The sequence below is a fragment of the Lentinula edodes genome (assembly GCF_021015755.1).
Source record: "Lentinula edodes strain Le(Bin) 0899 ss11 chromosome Unknown C8R40scaffold_1, whole genome shotgun sequence".
In the NCBI taxonomy this organism is placed as follows: Eukaryota; Fungi; Basidiomycota; class Agaricomycetes; order Agaricales; family Omphalotaceae; genus Lentinula; species Lentinula edodes.
In genome coordinates this window covers 351,402-366,961 of record NW_025764307.1, presented here as the reverse complement: position 1 = coordinate 366,961, position 15,560 = coordinate 351,402, and the positions used below count along the sequence as shown (strand labels likewise).

The 15,560-nt window shown below is 47.1% G+C and overlaps 7 protein-coding genes across 7 annotated transcripts; 3 read left to right on the top strand and 4 right to left on the bottom strand.

Moving 5' to 3' along the window:
- Window positions 1–89: 89 nt before the first annotated feature.
- Window positions 90–1,543, bottom strand: C8R40DRAFT_1164404 (uncharacterized protein; the record flags this gene model as incomplete). Its single annotated transcript, XM_046230493.1, has 8 exons — window positions 90–243; window positions 293–334; window positions 387–448; window positions 508–721; window positions 775–1,046; window positions 1,107–1,338; window positions 1,395–1,405; window positions 1,469–1,543. 8 exons carry the CDS (start codon window positions 1,541–1,543, stop codon window positions 90–92), a joined length of 1,062 nt encoding a protein of 353 aa, XP_046092073.1.
- C8R40DRAFT_1076007 (uncharacterized protein) lies at window positions 1,513–4,071 on the top strand. Its single transcript, XM_046226903.1, has 10 exons — window positions 1,513–1,610; window positions 1,691–2,198; window positions 2,260–2,313; window positions 2,368–2,387; window positions 2,442–2,736; window positions 2,784–3,001; window positions 3,061–3,098; window positions 3,157–3,259; window positions 3,313–3,569; window positions 3,632–4,071. Exons 2-10 carry the CDS (start codon window positions 1,850–1,852, stop codon window positions 3,792–3,794), a joined length of 1,497 nt encoding a protein of 498 aa, XP_046092072.1. The 5' UTR covers window positions 1,513–1,610; window positions 1,691–1,849; the 3' UTR covers window positions 3,795–4,071.
- A 649-nt stretch (window positions 4,072–4,720) lies between these two features.
- On the bottom strand, window positions 4,721–6,269 carry C8R40DRAFT_1076000 (uncharacterized protein). Its single transcript, XM_046226902.1, has 6 exons — window positions 5,967–6,269; window positions 5,880–5,910; window positions 5,678–5,825; window positions 5,457–5,619; window positions 5,363–5,403; window positions 4,721–5,312 (listed from the first exon to the last, which is right to left on the bottom strand). Exons 1-6 carry the CDS (start codon window positions 6,033–6,035, stop codon window positions 4,772–4,774), a joined length of 993 nt encoding a protein of 330 aa, XP_046092071.1. The 5' UTR covers window positions 6,036–6,269; the 3' UTR covers window positions 4,721–4,771.
- Window positions 6,226–8,295, bottom strand: C8R40DRAFT_8426 (ketopantoate reductase-like protein). The gene is made up of 2 exons (XM_046236416.1): window positions 6,942–8,295; window positions 6,226–6,894 (listed from the first exon to the last, which is right to left on the bottom strand). The coding sequence occupies exons 1-2, from the start codon at window positions 8,121–8,123 to the stop codon at window positions 6,703–6,705; spliced, it is 1,374 nt and encodes a 457-aa protein (XP_046092070.1). The 5' UTR covers window positions 8,124–8,295; the 3' UTR covers window positions 6,226–6,702.
- Window position 8,296: 1 nt separating this feature from the next.
- On the top strand, window positions 8,297–10,082 carry C8R40DRAFT_7374 (putative D-xylose reductase). Its single transcript, XM_046236048.1, has 11 exons — window positions 8,297–8,547; window positions 8,601–8,614; window positions 8,669–8,684; window positions 8,734–8,757; window positions 8,812–8,941; window positions 8,997–9,040; window positions 9,099–9,252; window positions 9,314–9,392; window positions 9,488–9,702; window positions 9,755–9,915; window positions 9,970–10,082. Exons 1-11 carry the CDS (start codon window positions 8,512–8,514, stop codon window positions 10,015–10,017), a joined length of 921 nt encoding a protein of 306 aa, XP_046092069.1. The 5' UTR covers window positions 8,297–8,511; the 3' UTR covers window positions 10,018–10,082.
- A 64-nt stretch (window positions 10,083–10,146) lies between these two features.
- C8R40DRAFT_1164399 (putative deacetylase LmbE-like domain-containing protein) lies at window positions 10,147–11,196 on the bottom strand (the record flags this gene model as incomplete). The annotated part of the gene is made up of 3 exons (XM_046230492.1): window positions 10,147–10,623; window positions 10,685–10,775; window positions 10,829–11,196. The coding sequence occupies 3 exons, from the start codon at window positions 11,194–11,196 to the stop codon at window positions 10,147–10,149; spliced, it is 936 nt and encodes a 311-aa protein (XP_046092068.1).
- An 830-nt stretch (window positions 11,197–12,026) lies between these two features.
- On the top strand, window positions 12,027–14,864 carry C8R40DRAFT_1075989 (uncharacterized protein; the record flags this gene model as incomplete). The annotated part of the gene is made up of 3 exons (XM_046226901.1): window positions 12,027–14,008; window positions 14,066–14,441; window positions 14,503–14,864. 3 exons carry the CDS (start codon window positions 12,030–12,032, stop codon window positions 14,680–14,682), a joined length of 2,535 nt encoding a protein of 844 aa, XP_046092067.1. The 3' UTR covers window positions 14,683–14,864.
- Between the last annotated feature and the right edge of the window lie 696 nt (window positions 14,865–15,560).

Genomic DNA, 15,560 nt, shown 5'->3' with positions numbered 1-15,560 from the left:
GGGCAAGTCATTATATACTATACTAGACATACTTTCAGTAAAATGACAGTAGTGCATAATGGTACTGTATCTAGTCCGTCAGCCTTACCTCACCGTTTTTCCTCCTCATCGACTGACCATACTACCGTATGAATCTTTGAGTCGCGGCTTTCCATCATTTGGGAAGGACGGCGTGCAGACTCCAAATCCACCATCTCAGGTTGTGGGGGTTTGAATTCGAAGGACTTTGCCCAAGTATAATACCTGAGATATGGTGAATTGCAATTGCAGACCGGGTGTCAGGTTCACGTACATTGTGCCACCAAGGATAATGAGAATGGAGGAGATACGGTTCCTGGAAATTGCAGTTTAATTAGTGAAGTCATGACTTTCGCGCTCAAACCCACACAGTCAGGATGTCGTGGAATATATAAACGCCGAGAAGAGTTTGAAGTACGCTCTTTGCAGCCTGGAAGGTAAAATTTGAGTGTGTTTTATATGCTCGAGATGGCAAATACACTCTCTTACGCTGGAAAACATGTGTGTGATGGGGCTTGTGACCTTGATAGATAATAGACCCGCGACACAGAGTAAAAATCCAAAGACTCCAGTCACCAGACAACCCCAACCGAAGACCTTTCCATCCCAGCTGCCTTCAAGAATATTGTCTCGGAGAATTTGGAGTTCACCGTTGAAGACCACGAAAGGAAGCAAGAATACAGCGGAACCTACGTTGGTCCACCTATTCCGAAATCAACATCAAGAAATTAACAGATTGAAAGACGCAATACGTACCATGCAAGTTGAATGGTAGAGTTCTCGCAATGAGGCAGTGAGCTTTTTATGAGAACGGCGTGTAAGGCGATGAATAAAGAGGATAAGATTCCATAGAACAAAGTTATGGGGGTGGGGTTAGCAAGTGATGGTAACGCGCTTGATGGAGCTACGCCGACAAAAAAGCCGCAAGAGACGAGCACAGCAGCCGCAATTGTTTTAATAGACGGAACACAACGGGTGTAGATTGACGAGACGAGTATTGTCAAAGGCAGTTGAAGCCCTCTCGCAATCTAAGGAAAGTAGTAGAAGGTCGGAAACAAGTCAGATGGTTGTTGAATTTAGACACTCACTTGAAAGTAAGAAGCTTCAACCCCGCGAAGGCAAAGCGTATTGAATACAAGTCCAATAACATTCACGAGTACAACTGGTGTTAGCTTTTTGGCGACGCCCCAGTCAAAGTGTGGTATCTCGACACGGTGAGAAATGGCTGCAGATACGTGAAGCAGGACCACGGCAATTAAAAGCTGGGCCAGGAGGAAGAGCAAAGGGAGATCCGGTGTATTGTTTAAAACGAGCTTATTGCTGGCATATAATTGTAAATCTCTGTGACCATTGAGACTCTCGACCGACTAGCTCACACAAACACCATCTGGAAAGAAACGTCGGAATTACTTAGTGGATTTCAATATTTTGAGACCGGTCTGAGACTCACAACAAGCGCAGCTGACATATAAAATGAGACAACTCCGGAAACTTGGAGAGTGTTGACGTTGATAGGTATAATCATGATGAAGGCAAACTGGAAGCTGGGAGGTGAGTAATTGGCAAGACGGCAAGCCTAAGCAAGCTAGAGGCTGCTGGGGGGCAAGTCGCTGTTAATAATAGCTGTCTTAAGGAAACAAAATGCCGATCGATCCGAGATCGTTGTACGTACGCCGGACATATGTAGCCTCCAAAGGCACCATTTTTTATGTCAAGATCGATCTGACTTTGACTCTCGATTCCGCACGAGGATATGTCAGATTAATTTTTTGAGCTAAATTGTTCAGGCTGCTTTCTGTTTCGTACCATTTCCTACCATTCCCTTATCCTCATGGATTTCAAATCCCCGACTCTCCGGCTGAGCTCTGACTCGGAGGAATCTTTGAGCAACTTTGTCACTAGAGATGCTCAACGTACCACCACCCGAGCAAGACGGCATAACATTCTAGTCGCTTCGCTGGTGCTTGTCGTCCTCTCCTTCGTCGGAATATTCGCTTTCTTGTTCTGGACGCCGTATTCCCTGCGCTTGTCTACCCCAATATCTTCGCCTCACGACAACGCAACTTCTGCCATACCCGCCAGTGATGTTGAGGAGGAGCAAAATACCGCTGTACCTTCAGTACTTGATCCTTGGGATCCTCGACTCTCGTTAAATGGTCCACCCACTTCACAGTTTAGAGGTATGTTTTGCTCAGCGTATATTCTGCTGTTAACAATCCATGATGCGAATATCTTCCCCAGAAAACCTGAAGCCGGACGTCAAGTACATCACATCTTGGCCTGGTGCTGGTTGGAGTACGTGATTTGAGCTGTGATTGCTTGTGACTCTGCTAACCACCTATCAAACAGCGAACGATGTGATGACATATGTCAGTATCAGTATCAGAAAATTAACTTGAACACCTGCTCACCGCTATAGACAGGCTAACATGATTTATCTGGGTTTCATCACTGATCGCGTCCCGGTTGTCCCAATGTTCACGCCTTCCCATATCAACATAGGGGCAACAAATCCCGTTCGTCCAATTGCCTTCGGAGATGTTTTCGATGTTCCTCTCATGCGCAAACTCACGGGGAAGGCAATTTTAGAATGGAGAGAGGTCAAAGACGCTGAGAGCGAGGATGTTGATGAAATTGGATGTTGGAATATCTGGGAGTCTGTGCAGTATAGAGAACATGCTCCTCGGGGAAGCGCAGCCCCTGACCATCTAAAACTCGGTAGGTGCATTCTACATGTCTTATCTCGGTGATTGATTCTTGTTCAGATATCTCCTATACCAAAACTCCACCTTGGATTAAGCTTATCCCCGATTTTGAGCACGATTCTCACACGACATTCTGGAGCCTGGCGAGACTTGCTTTTCCTCAAGCTCTTCATGAGGACTTGGGCACTCCGCTCCCGTCACCCCTTCATGGGGTTTCTCGCCCTCCAGACGCGCAAATGATGTGCTACGATTATATGTATTACGTCTGTGCACAACAGGTACAGTGTCATTTCAGAAACGACATCATGAATTCGACTCACATATACATTCTTCATAGCCCTATGAATACGAGACAGATTATAGTCCGGCATGGAGGTGAGTTACGTCCTGATTCTATGCAGAAGAACTATAATTGGCTCATGAATCATGTCAGATACGTAGCTCAATACATGCACTGGGTACCTTCTCTTCAGAACCTGGCAAATGTCTATCTCAATCGCGCGTTTGGGGTCCCTGAAGACGGACCGACACCGCCAGTAAGTACTAGCCAGATGCCTTAACTGCGCTCATGCTCACCTTAGCTTTCCAGTACATCGCAATACACGTTCGCCATTACGACTTCGCAGACCAATGTTCAGTCCCACTTGATGAATGTTTCGCATCCATATCAGTCATCGCCCGACGAGTTCGTGAAGTCCAGGATCAGATACAGGCAGAAAAGGGCATTGTGGTTAATCACATCATCATGACGAGTGACGAGAAGGATGAAGCATGGTGGCAGGAGGTTGCCGACCAGAACTGGAGCACTCCTGACCATTCTAAAACGAAAGAGTTGTATGGAAACTGGTAAGCAGCTGATCTTTGTTGTCATCGGACTCGTATCTGAAGAGTTCTTCTCTTTCCGGTAGGCATCCTGTCTTAATTGACGCAGTAATCCAATCCGGAGGCATCGGATTTGTTGGGACGTGGGGTTCAACAATGTCAATTATGGCAAAGCGTCGTGTGGAGGCATGGCAGGGGGGAATAACGAGACAGGTACAATGGGGCTATATCGGTGCAGACGACCATTGATCAGGCTTCGAATGGACAACAGAACCAGTATTCCGGACATAATTGGACTATAATGCATAGAATGGGAACAGAGGGGAACAGCGAGCCGCAATCAGACTAATCCAAACATTATGCATGCATGTTTTTACCTCGTATCGAATTCCATACACTCTAATGACATCGATAAGTAATATCATTACACTCCAGACCAACTCGTATGTCTATCTTTGTGACGAGTACCTGTCTAAAATCGGTGTCAAATTATGTACATATACTGATACGTTGAACTGGCCTCCTTTTGAACAATAAGTACGGCAATGAACATTGAAGTTGAAACGTACAAGCAGGCACAAGCCATGGTGTACCTACCTTCAGCTCTTCCGTGAAGGCACGCCGCACATAAAAGCACATATGTCAACCATTTCCCAGCATAGGAAGTATCTACATATTCATTCAGCCACCGTTTCTATCAACACTCCTGACCACTGCTTCGATCCACAACCTAAAGAACAGATAAGAGAATTTTGGGGGTCATTAAAATCAATTAGGTACCTACCTAGTACCTTCTCGTACAATCACCATGAGTCGGCGTACAGAGGGAAATTTGGCGCAAAAACGGTATAATTAGGTATAATTCAACAATTTCAACCGCCGTTGTTCTGCTGTGGTCGTAGTCTTTGAAAGAGAAGGATACCAATGACATAACGCAAGGGCTTCTTCTTCCCGGCCTCTTTCTGGTGGTAGTACAGAGTTTTATAGATGCAGTTCGTATAGCTACAACGTATAATGACAAGAAAAAAAATGCGGGTATGTAACACTAACTGTTTATACAATCAAACTTCTCCCCTACTATTTTTCGAACGACGGTACTTTTCATGACCTGTATGTGAGCGGGGACGGAAGCCGTTCTCTCCAAAGGCACCTATAACTGATAACAATACAGGCAGAACGACAACAAGAGCCAATATCTACAAAATCGTTCATTGGTCAGTGGCCTTCTACATGATAAATAGTAATGCCGCATCGATACAAACCTGACCAAAACCAAATTCACCTGTATCTGCACGGTTGTCTCGCAAGAGTATCTCGTTAGAGACAATCAGATACAGGAAGACGATGGTTTCGAAAATTAGTATTCCAACGAACATAGGATCGATGTTGGACCATAGTTTGCGATTTGGACGGTTGGACTTTGTTGGTGTAGGAATTTGGGGGATAGCCTGAGATGGGGAGAGAGAGGACGTTTGAGGACTTGATTTAAAATCAGACGATCTTGAGGGTGAAGTTAAGGGCAGAGGTATTGTACGTTCCGAAAGTGGCGGGGGAGATGGAGAATCCTTTTTTTTGGATTTCAGTTTCCGCTTTCGATATGATATCCAGTACTCGTGAAGAGTAATGGTAATATAAACGCAAGTCAGAATTGAAGAGAAGGTCAAGCCGACAATCCTTCCACTATGACGGACAGGTAGTCTCCAAACGAAGAGGACGTAAGTTAAGGTATCAAGACATTGTGAAGGCGCAAAATTTTCTGGCGCCGCCCTGATTGAGAGTTAAATTTTGGAGTCGAAAGTGTTATCGCGCAAACATACCACATATACAATGTGAGGGCCATCGAGAGGATGGTTTGGACCTGTCAGAATGAATCAATGGTCATTTAGATCGGTGCAGAAATGAGAGGCTTACCATAGAAGCAGTTTTTACTCCGTAATCCCATTCATGTCCACGTTCCGGTCTCCTGCTCCCTGAATTTGCACGTCTAGCCTTCTTCCTACCGCGTTTCCGGCGAGTATTTCGTTTATGTCGGGAGTAACTCGCTAGAGCGACGAAGATCCCGAGATTCGCCAACCTACGCAAGAAAGGATATCAACACAGCGCGCTTCAGAACCAACCGATGGAGAACTTGCCACACTAGGTTAGAAACCTGTAAAGCCTCCAGTAGGGAGAGCTGTTGTTTGGCGTATTGCATCACAGCCGCGATCGTCAAGCCAAAGGAAGCGGCAGTGAATGTCCACAGAGAGGTAGAGGCGTCGGTTGATCTATCCACAAGTATAACTATGCGAAATCTTGAGAGACGGATGACAGATAGCTCTATGAAGGGTAACTTACCTAGTAGAAAACTTTGCAGATAAAAACTGCTCTAATGTTACAGGTTGGTATTGCGAAAGACAGACATCATCGAAGCTCTACACCTACGCGCACACCGATACCAGAAATATCACTGTCGCTTATGCGACAGGCTGAGGGTACGTCGAGATCTGACATACAAGTAGTATGTAGAAGTCTGAGTTCTATCTTCTAAGAATCGCTTGGATTGTTGGTCGATTCGTCGGGGTGTTTGAATCTACCTATAGTCAAACGGCCGCAATGGATATGAGGATTGCCACAGAAAAGATGTACATGTCATAGACGCCAACATGAACGTTACAAGTGCACAGAACGTGTGATCGCTCAACAGCTTTTGAAGCATTGCTTATGCAGTGCAATTGAGAATATTCTTACTGTTTTCGAAATAAGTTACATATTGGAATAAGGGAGACGCTACAAATCTTGACAATATGCATTTACAACCTAGCTTTTGGAATAACAACAGTGGCTACTTGTGCAACACGCACTGTCGACGCGTTAAATCCATCTCGCTCCATGCTCAAATCTCATCTTTCACCGCATTCCCATATGTACAGTATACATGGTGTTCGTCGTTGATGTCACAACGAAAATCATAGACCTCGATTGCGCCGTAGGTCGAGTACGTCTACAATACCGCCTCCGACATATCATCGAGCCTCGCGCGCCCACCAGTAGCTGACACAGATCAGCGGGGCCGTTGTTGTTACAAATGAGGGATTTGGTACGTCCAAAGCAGCGTGAATCGCAATTGTGGAACAAAGAATCGATGTTCGGGATGCGGCGTCCAATGTTAGATCAATCGTCAGGAAGAGATTGTACCCTCAGTGGGCGTACGAGAAAGTTTTGGACCACCGTCGAATGCAGAAAGAATCTGAGCAGATTCGGTGAAGCAAGAAAAGCAATGGGGTGGGCTGGACTTCGGTAGAAAGCGATGACAACGCTCGCGAAGTGGGATTTGAACTATATTTTCAAGAATGTGCCATTGACTCGAATGCTACAACAATGTTGACTCTGCCCTCATGAATCTACTTTTCCACTCACGAGTTTACTTCTCATCCTAACCAAACGCGCGAGGGCGGTATTAACAGGTACAGGCACGTTGTACGCGTGGCCTAACTCGATGAGACGGCCGTTGATATAATCGATCTCTGTGCCAGAAGAAGCGCCAGACCGTATATCAGCGAGCATGGAAGAGATGTTGTTCTTTGTAGCCTTTGCTACACGTAAACACTCCTGCATTAAGCTTTCCCTAGTGAGTACCTCGGGGATGCGGTCTAGGAGAACATCCACACCCGCTTCCGTATCAGCTATATTCATAAAACCTTTGGCCTCCGCGACCATTTCGGCCTTGAAAACATCGGATGCCTCTTGACAGATTCTGAAAAGCATGGAATGCGCTTCTCTTGTTTGAAATATCTCTCCATTTTTGCATCCCATTAGGGCAGTGAGTGGATTAATTACCGCGTTGACGGCCAGTTTGCGTCGCATCGCAATCTGCATTTCCTCCATCGTCAACCAGGTCGGATTAAGAGCCTCCATAAGTTGAAGGGCGGCGACAGTGTTCCGCAAGCTCCTATAGCGTCCGAACATGGGATCGAGCTTTTCAGACTGCGTGATATCTCCCAGATCTCCGCGTCTCTCTTCTAAAGGCTTTGACAGATCGTGAAGAGATGTTTCAAAATTTCGACCTTCGAAATCTGGAACGATTCCGAACCGTATTTCACCTCGTCCGGTATGGACAACATCAAGAAGTCCTCTAGAGTAGACCCCATGTGTGTTGGAGGCAAGGATGAAGTGAGGACGCTGCTTTGGGTTTACGAAGACTTCTTGCAAGAGTCGTTCGTAAACACCCATGCCGTTTTGCAGGAGGACAATGGTGGAGTTGGGCGAAAGTCTACCAGCAATTCTGCGTATAGCAGGGAGAGTTTGATGTGCTTTGAGAGTAACGAAGAGGGACTCTATATAGCGCGAGTCGGAGGTGACGTTCGGCAATTTCGCTGTGGCGGAAACGACGTCGACGTCGGCAGTTCCATGGGTGAAATTTTTCAAGACAAAAGGCAATCCATTCTCCTCCAGGGCTATGGAGTTGTGCCACAGAGCTTGCCTGGCTCTATTAACATTTTTGTGAATAAGGGAGACAGAATGTCCTTCAGGGAGAGATCGACGGAGGTGATTTGCAATGAGGGTCCCAACAGCACCGAGTCCAACAACATGGAATCGCATATCACAGTAGTCAGAAAACTGCTGAACACATCAATACCAGTACTGCCAGGTATTCAATATTCAGAGTTCGCTGCTGGAGCTGAAGATGACAGAAGTCACTGCCAGAAGAGAACAGGAAGAGAATGAAGTGGAAATAACGGAGCTTCGGCACGGCATATTCCGGTACAATCCCGAAAAATCAACTCGACATCACCCGTTCATGGACTGATATTCACAAGCATTCATTGATATCCACTACTAGGACTCTAATTTCGCCGTATCATCGGAGATGGTCTTATGATGTTTCCTGCTGGCCTCACTCGCATCATTTAAATACACCTCGAATCGATTTCACCTTGATCTTCCTCTCTTACCAACGACTTGAAGCTCATCAACCGTATACACTATCATGGCCTCAATCGTACTGAAGCGAACCCAGCACAAGGTCAGTCACCGCTTTCAATTCTAAAAGTGCTTCGAGGTTTATCTACTTTTTAGATGCCCGTCGTTGGGTGAGTTACTCAACATTTTTTCCAGTTGATAATTTCCTAATCTCGAGGCTCTAGCTTCGGTCTGTGGAAGGTATGTAGGTCTCCCAGCTCTGGTATAAATTTTGTTGAAATCCTGGCAGGTCACCAAATCTTCCTGTGCAGACGTGAGATTTATATTGATAACGTCTATGACAATGTACTTATCGAAGGTTGAGTAGACTGTCTACGCTGCTATCAAAGCTGGCTATCGATTGTTCGATGGTGCCGGTGATTACGGGAACGAGAAGGAAGCTGGAGAAGGAGTGCGACGTGCATTGAGCGAGGGTATCGTGAACAGAGAGGATTTATGTGAATCCCACGCAATCTTCCAGGAGATCGTCTTTTTTTAACCCGAGAGATTTAGTCATCACATCCAAGCTTTGGAACACTTTCCATGCGAAAGAGCATGTGCGTGAAAGCTCTATCGTTCTATGGATAAATGTTGTTGATAATAACACATCTGTAGGTGAACAAGATTGCGAAGATGCAGCTCAAGTTATGGGGATTGGACTACTTTGATCTTTTCCTGATCCACTTCCCTATCGCTCTTCAGTATGTCGATCCTGCTCACAGATACCCTCCGGAATGGTGGGGAGACGACGGTAAGAGCGTAACTCTCGGTGAGTATATGCTGTTCTCGGTCTCGGAGTCGAATGGTTAATCAAATTTTTTAAAAAAAAGAGAGAATCCCTTTGCAAGAAACATGGACCTGCATGGAAGAGCTGGTTGATCAAGGCGTTGCAAAGAATATCGGTATCAGGTAACTCGCTTTCTATGCTTATCTCGACCTTTCTTGAAGATATCTATATTGGTTTCAAGTAACTGCTCTGGTTCTATCATCTGCGATATCTTCAGATACGCGCGCATTGAGCCACAAGTTCTTCAAGTCGAGATTCACCCTTACCTTTCCCAAGAACAACTCCTCAAGTTCGCGAAGACTCTCGGTATTGCTGTCACAGCCTACAGCTCCTTCGGACCCCAAAGTTATCTCGAACTTGGCATGGACAAAGGAGTGACTGCTTTGTTCGAACATGATGTTGTCACTAGTGCTGCGTCGAAGGTTGGCAAAAGTAAGTTAGATAGTGGCCCTTGACGCGGTGAAGTTTCTGACAATGACTTTAGCACCTGCGCAAGTGCTTCTTCGCTGGGCTATACAGCGAGGTATGGCGGTGATCCCCAAGAGTAATAGTTCGGACCGCTTGGTACAGAATTTGCAGAGTGAAGACTTTGAGCTGAGCGAGGATGACATGAAAGCCATCAGTGGGCTGAACATCAATCTCAGGGTATATTTTTACTCTCTATCAATGGCCCAGCAGGACTGATCCACCTCGTTGCAGTTGAACGATCCCGCCGAAATTGACCCTCGCATGGCCATCTTTGCCTGAACTCATTGTTTATGCTATATGATATAACTGTTTTCTGGTCCTATACACGCTACACGCTCGAGCTCGTTTATCCCACTAACCATCGTATGCTCCAAACTGTTTGGCCAAATAATATTGTTCTCCGTTTTTCTATGGTATTGCATAACTATCTGGAGCCTGCATTTTGACCTCTGCCCACTCGTTGACCCACATATACCTTGAGAACATAACATTTAACCACCTAAACCAAACCAATTGACTCCAATGCTGACGCATCGCCTGTAGCGCAGCCAAATAATCATTGATACCGGCAACAAAGAATGGCAACGTTTTTCCTCGATTGCGCTTTGCACCTACAGCGCTAGTTGTGTAAGGGTAACCAAAATATTCCATACTCCACGAGAGGCGGTCTTCGGCAGAATGCAGCATGTTCATCGCGTACAAGTCAAATTTCGCGACCAGAGGCGCGAGTATACCGACGTACTTGATAGAAAGAGGGACAGTGATAAGCACGTAGAACTTGGGAGGAGGGTACACGGGATATGCTGATATCATGCGTTGAATTCCGAAGGGTATTATTTTGTGGTTTGGGTGGTCGGAAACACCGCCTTGGTCGAAGCTCAATATCTGAACAAGTAAGGCACAATGAGGTCTGCTGTTCGGGGATGTTTATAGTACAAATTGGTACCGTAGTTATGTTATGGTGCATGACAAAGTCTGCCACCACGTCTGCGATGTAGTCTATGTCCCATGATACTTCCATGCTATCCTGAAGGTATCTGCTTGTAAATTGAGCGTTCTCAAGGATGAGGATGGGTAAAAGAATGCGCACGGATCGTCCAAAGCAATCCTATTCGTATCCTTAATTCCCATAACATCCAGACTTTTCTCATATTCCTCTTTGCGAATATGACCCAAGCCATCGGCGTCTCCCACAGATAAACACAGCGAGAACAGTTCATTTTCATTGTTTTGCCCAATACTCCCGTCTTGGGAAGCGTCATCTAGCTGTGAGCCATTTGCGAGACCGAATATAGTTGGGGCAAAAAAGAGACATTCGTCGTCGGGGTGTGCGGTGACAAGGAGAACGCGCTGAGGCCGAGTCGATTCACGTTTGAAAGGGCCGCCAGAGTGGGTGGGACGATAGAGAATGGCTATCACGATGGATATAACGAGAACATGGAATCCCGAAAAGAACATTGCCCGTTTCAACACATGTGAAAGGTCATTTTATTGTCAAATGTAAATTATTAATTAGAAGGTTGTTATTCAGGACCTTGAGATTTATGATATACACGGTTTGTTTAGAGTATGATGGGAGGTAGTGGTAGCTAATCCCTGCGCGCGAGTTGAGTCCACAGGAACGGAGGTTCCAAGTAGGACCCTGGAACGAGGTTTCCTGTATCTTGTAGATCGGTCAACCAATAGAAGAAGATTGAAACGATGTCGATGTACGTAGTATGAATGCTGCGTTTCCAGTCTTCAATTCTCCACAGGCCTTGCAGCATTGCCTGTCGTATTCATATTGGATAGTTCCTTAGATGGTCGCCGGGAGTATAAACGAGTGAAGACATTGGAGCAACTCTAGATCGCAAAATAAGACGAATTCGCTGACGGTTCACTATATCTTGGAATCATTAATCAATGTCGGGCACACAGAATGAGTCAAGAAGACGCACCTTGGTTCGAATCCGACTCATCTACGTACGTGTTCCGGTTCTACATTCTACAGCGCAGGTGCAAGGTGATCTGGGTAAGATTTCTTGTCGGATCTTCACGGGCTTGCACAGACATAACTCAATAAACTTGCTGCGCGGGCGGATAGAAGTCAATGTCCGAATTTCTCAGTGAATCGTTTGTTGTGCAGCCGAACAGCCGAGCAGGTGACGCGTATGGACCTCGACGATGGAGGTCGATAGGAAACAACCTGCATAGCCACGGACTGCGCACCGGCTCCGCCTTTATTTGCGCATTGTTTGTCCATGGTGATTATAAGAAGACCGACTGAGAACTTCACTTCTCGGTTAACAATCATGACTGCCCATTTCAAACTCAAACTTACTGGTGGCCCTACTCGTCGTTTGTCCTTCACTGATGAGCCTACTTGGACTCTTCTCGCTGAAAGGATTGCTGGCTTGTTTGATATTCCTGCTGAGGCAATAGCTGTTGCTTATATCGACTCTGAAGATGATGAAGTCACCCTCAGCACTCAGGAAGAACTACAGGATTTTTATCAAACTTCCTACAAACCTGGTGATGTCGTTAAATTTATCGTTGAGGACCTGAGAATTCCCCGTCGTCGAGATAGATCGTCTCCGACAACTCCACCTGCACCTAATTTCCGCAACACCTTTGGTGGCAGTATGAGTGAGGGTCTTCCTTTCAACATCGATGAGGACTGGCAGCATTTTCCGTCTGGAGTTGGAGGTCTATTTGCCGCTAACGGTGGACGCGAAGACAGTTCTGTACATGGTTTTCTTGAAGAGATTGAAAGTGGAGCCAGCACTATTTCCGGTGCTCAACACGACGAGACCACTTCCATCAGCGATAGTGATAGTAACGTTTCGACGGTCATCCCCCCTCGTGTGGACAAAGGTAAAGGAAGAGCCCAAGACAACGACGCTTCTTCCACGGCTTCTCTTATCGAGGAAAAGACATTTGAAAAGCCAGATATCCATGTCTACAATCTCAAGGGTGCTGAGCCTACTCAGACTCAGACTCACCGATCTCGACGCAGCTCTCGGCGTAGCTCTACTGCCCCCACTATAACACCAAAAGCTCATGTACAGGAAGTTCCCCCTCCTCCTGTATCTCAGCCTCCGCCTTCCATTGTGCCCTCCGCCGTCTCCTCGCGACCCGTCTCCGTTGCTCGTACCAACGAAACTATCGCTCCAACTTCAATTCCAGTGCTTCCCTCTGAACCGGAGCTTGTTGAGGCAGCAGATCCACCCCTTCCTGCTCTTGACTCTACTTCTCTCGAGCATGCCAATCCGTCCCTATCTCTCGACGTCGCCAACCTGCTCAATAATCTGGCTGCCATCGTCTCTACTCATCCTGAATTGTCGGAAGGGTTCCGCAACATTCTACGTAACGCTGCTGCAGGATCGTATTGGACTGCGCAACGAGATGCTATGTCTCAGGCAGCAAATATCGCCAAATCTGTCACTGAGGAGTTGAGTCGTGCTGATCAAGAGGCAGGTAGGAGGGTCTCTGATGCATTAGGCTTGCTTTTTCGGACCATCAGCCAAACAGTAGGCACTGTTCCCGCTGCTACCACAGGAACATCTCCTTCTCACAGTCCTCCCCCACTTGCGCCTCCACCTCCTGCTGATGCTGATGACTCACGGTGGGGATCTGGTTCCTGGGGCCGCGGTGGTCCTTGGGGAGCCCGTATCATGCCTGGATATGAATTTATGCGCCAATTTGGACGTGGTCCCTCTTCACCCCACGTCTTTGGACGACCTCCGTTTGGACCTCCCCCATTTGGGCCTTTTGGTGGGCATAGTATGCCTCCACCTCCCCCTCCACCGCACGATATGCCCCGTAGCCCTAGGCCTCCCCCACCGCCTCCATTCGGGCCTCCTGGTAGACATGGCATGTCTCCACCCCCACCCCCACCTCCCGACATGCGTGGTGGCCCTCCTCCTTCTCCGTTCCCTCCACATGTTAGACCTCCTTCTCCACCTAACATGCGTGGTGGCCCTCCTCCTCCTCCGTTCCCTCCACATGTTAGACCTCCTTCTCCACCTAACATGCATGGTCGCCATGGAGATCGCCCGCATCACGGTCGCTCCTACTCTGGTGGTATGGGCTACTGGTGGGCTCCTACCAGCGCTCCTCGCGCTCCCTCGATGGATGCTGAACGTCGGGACAGGCAGTCTGCGACTGAATTACGGAACCAGGTTGAAGCTGCCAAGCTTTTGTACAAAGCAGAAAAGGAGCGATACCGTCAAAATCGCGATGAACGTCGAAGGGAAAGGGATCGCAGGATGCTTGAACTGATGGGAAATTTGTTGGTGTTTCTTGATCTTTTCCTGCTTACTCCTTCTGACTGGGAAATCTTACTCAGGTCCCTTCAACGTGCTGCTGGTGAAACTTCGACACATCAAGTGCCGGAAGTTCCGCCTACTCCTTCCGCTAATCCTGCGCCCGTCGCCCCACCTACTCCGCTGGGTCGTGACGGCTCCAGAACTGCTCATATAATCAGCAATGCTCGTGGGTCGTTCCCTCAATTCGAGATGGTCAGCGTTCCTCTACCTTTAGGCCCCTCTGCTGGCCCTTCTGCTGGTCCCCGTCGTTCGAATACTCTCCCTGCTCACGCTCTTGGTCATGGTCGTGGTGGACACCATGGAAACTTCGGTCGTCCTCACGGTCGTCGTCACACCTTTGAACCTGAAGATCCGGCGACGCGTGCAGTAAATCGTATTCAGAGAAAGCTCACTGACGTACGTCTTTTTTATCTTCGTCTTCCACCCCATGCCGGAACTCACCGTTTTCGTACTGCAGATGGGGTTTAGTGAGGCTGCTCATCCCGATCTTGCGGCAAAGGTTAGAGAGGTGGTACCTAAGGATGGCGTTTTGACTAGAGAAAACGAGGACGAAATTGTTACAAATCTACTCGAAGAGCTTGTGATTCGTACCACGACTCCCGCCGCTGTGCCTGGTGCATCGGGATCGAGGCGTTAGTCTGTCTGTGCAGTGTTCTCATCTATCTAGACTGAATGATATCTTTGTACTTGTATTTCTCAAACAATTTACCCAGGTTAGTTGTACATTCCCAAGGTAGGCGTGTTGTATCGTAGTAAAATGTAGTAGTAAAGAGCAACGTAGATACATGAATACACGAAATGTTTTGACGTTGTATAAATTGTGTGATTATAGCGGGGGGCGTGTTATTCCGAGGTCTGCACATGATATTAATTTTCTCCCTGAAAATAAGGTCACGCAACGAAACAAAGGAGTGTGAAAGGTTAATACGCGATTCCATGTGGAATGCGAGCCTCGTGTTGAAGGCAAAGTGCGGTTTTAACTCTGGAACGAGGGTTGGACCTGCCATGGTCATATCTGAGACAGTCAGCAAGAACTGTGATTTGTACGAGAGTAGGTCGCGGAGATTGCCTTTCAGCTTCAACTGCAAAAGTCGATGCCTTCCTAGGAGAAAATATTTAACCAACCGTTCAATGAGCAACCGTTGACGAATAGAGAGAACACCTTTGCAATGCCTTTTTTTGCTTGCAACTATGATTAGAAGATGGGTCAGCCACAGGCTCGGATTTTGCTTCCGCGGGTTCAAGTCAAATAAAGATATATTTTTTTGATAAAGAGGTTCTTGCTTTGTTTCGAAGACAAGGCATTGACCGTGTGGAGAAGGGGGAAGGCTCGGGCTCGGAAACAGCCGTTGGACGACGGAAAGCCTTTGAGTCGGACCGTACTACCATCATGGGGCAAGATGAATGAAACGGCGCACTGGCCCTCTAGCGCATATTGCCTCATTTTACATTCTCCGGGTCAATTCTTCTATTGCTCGCTGGATCTACAGCCGTCAAAGGGGAATTTCTTGCTTT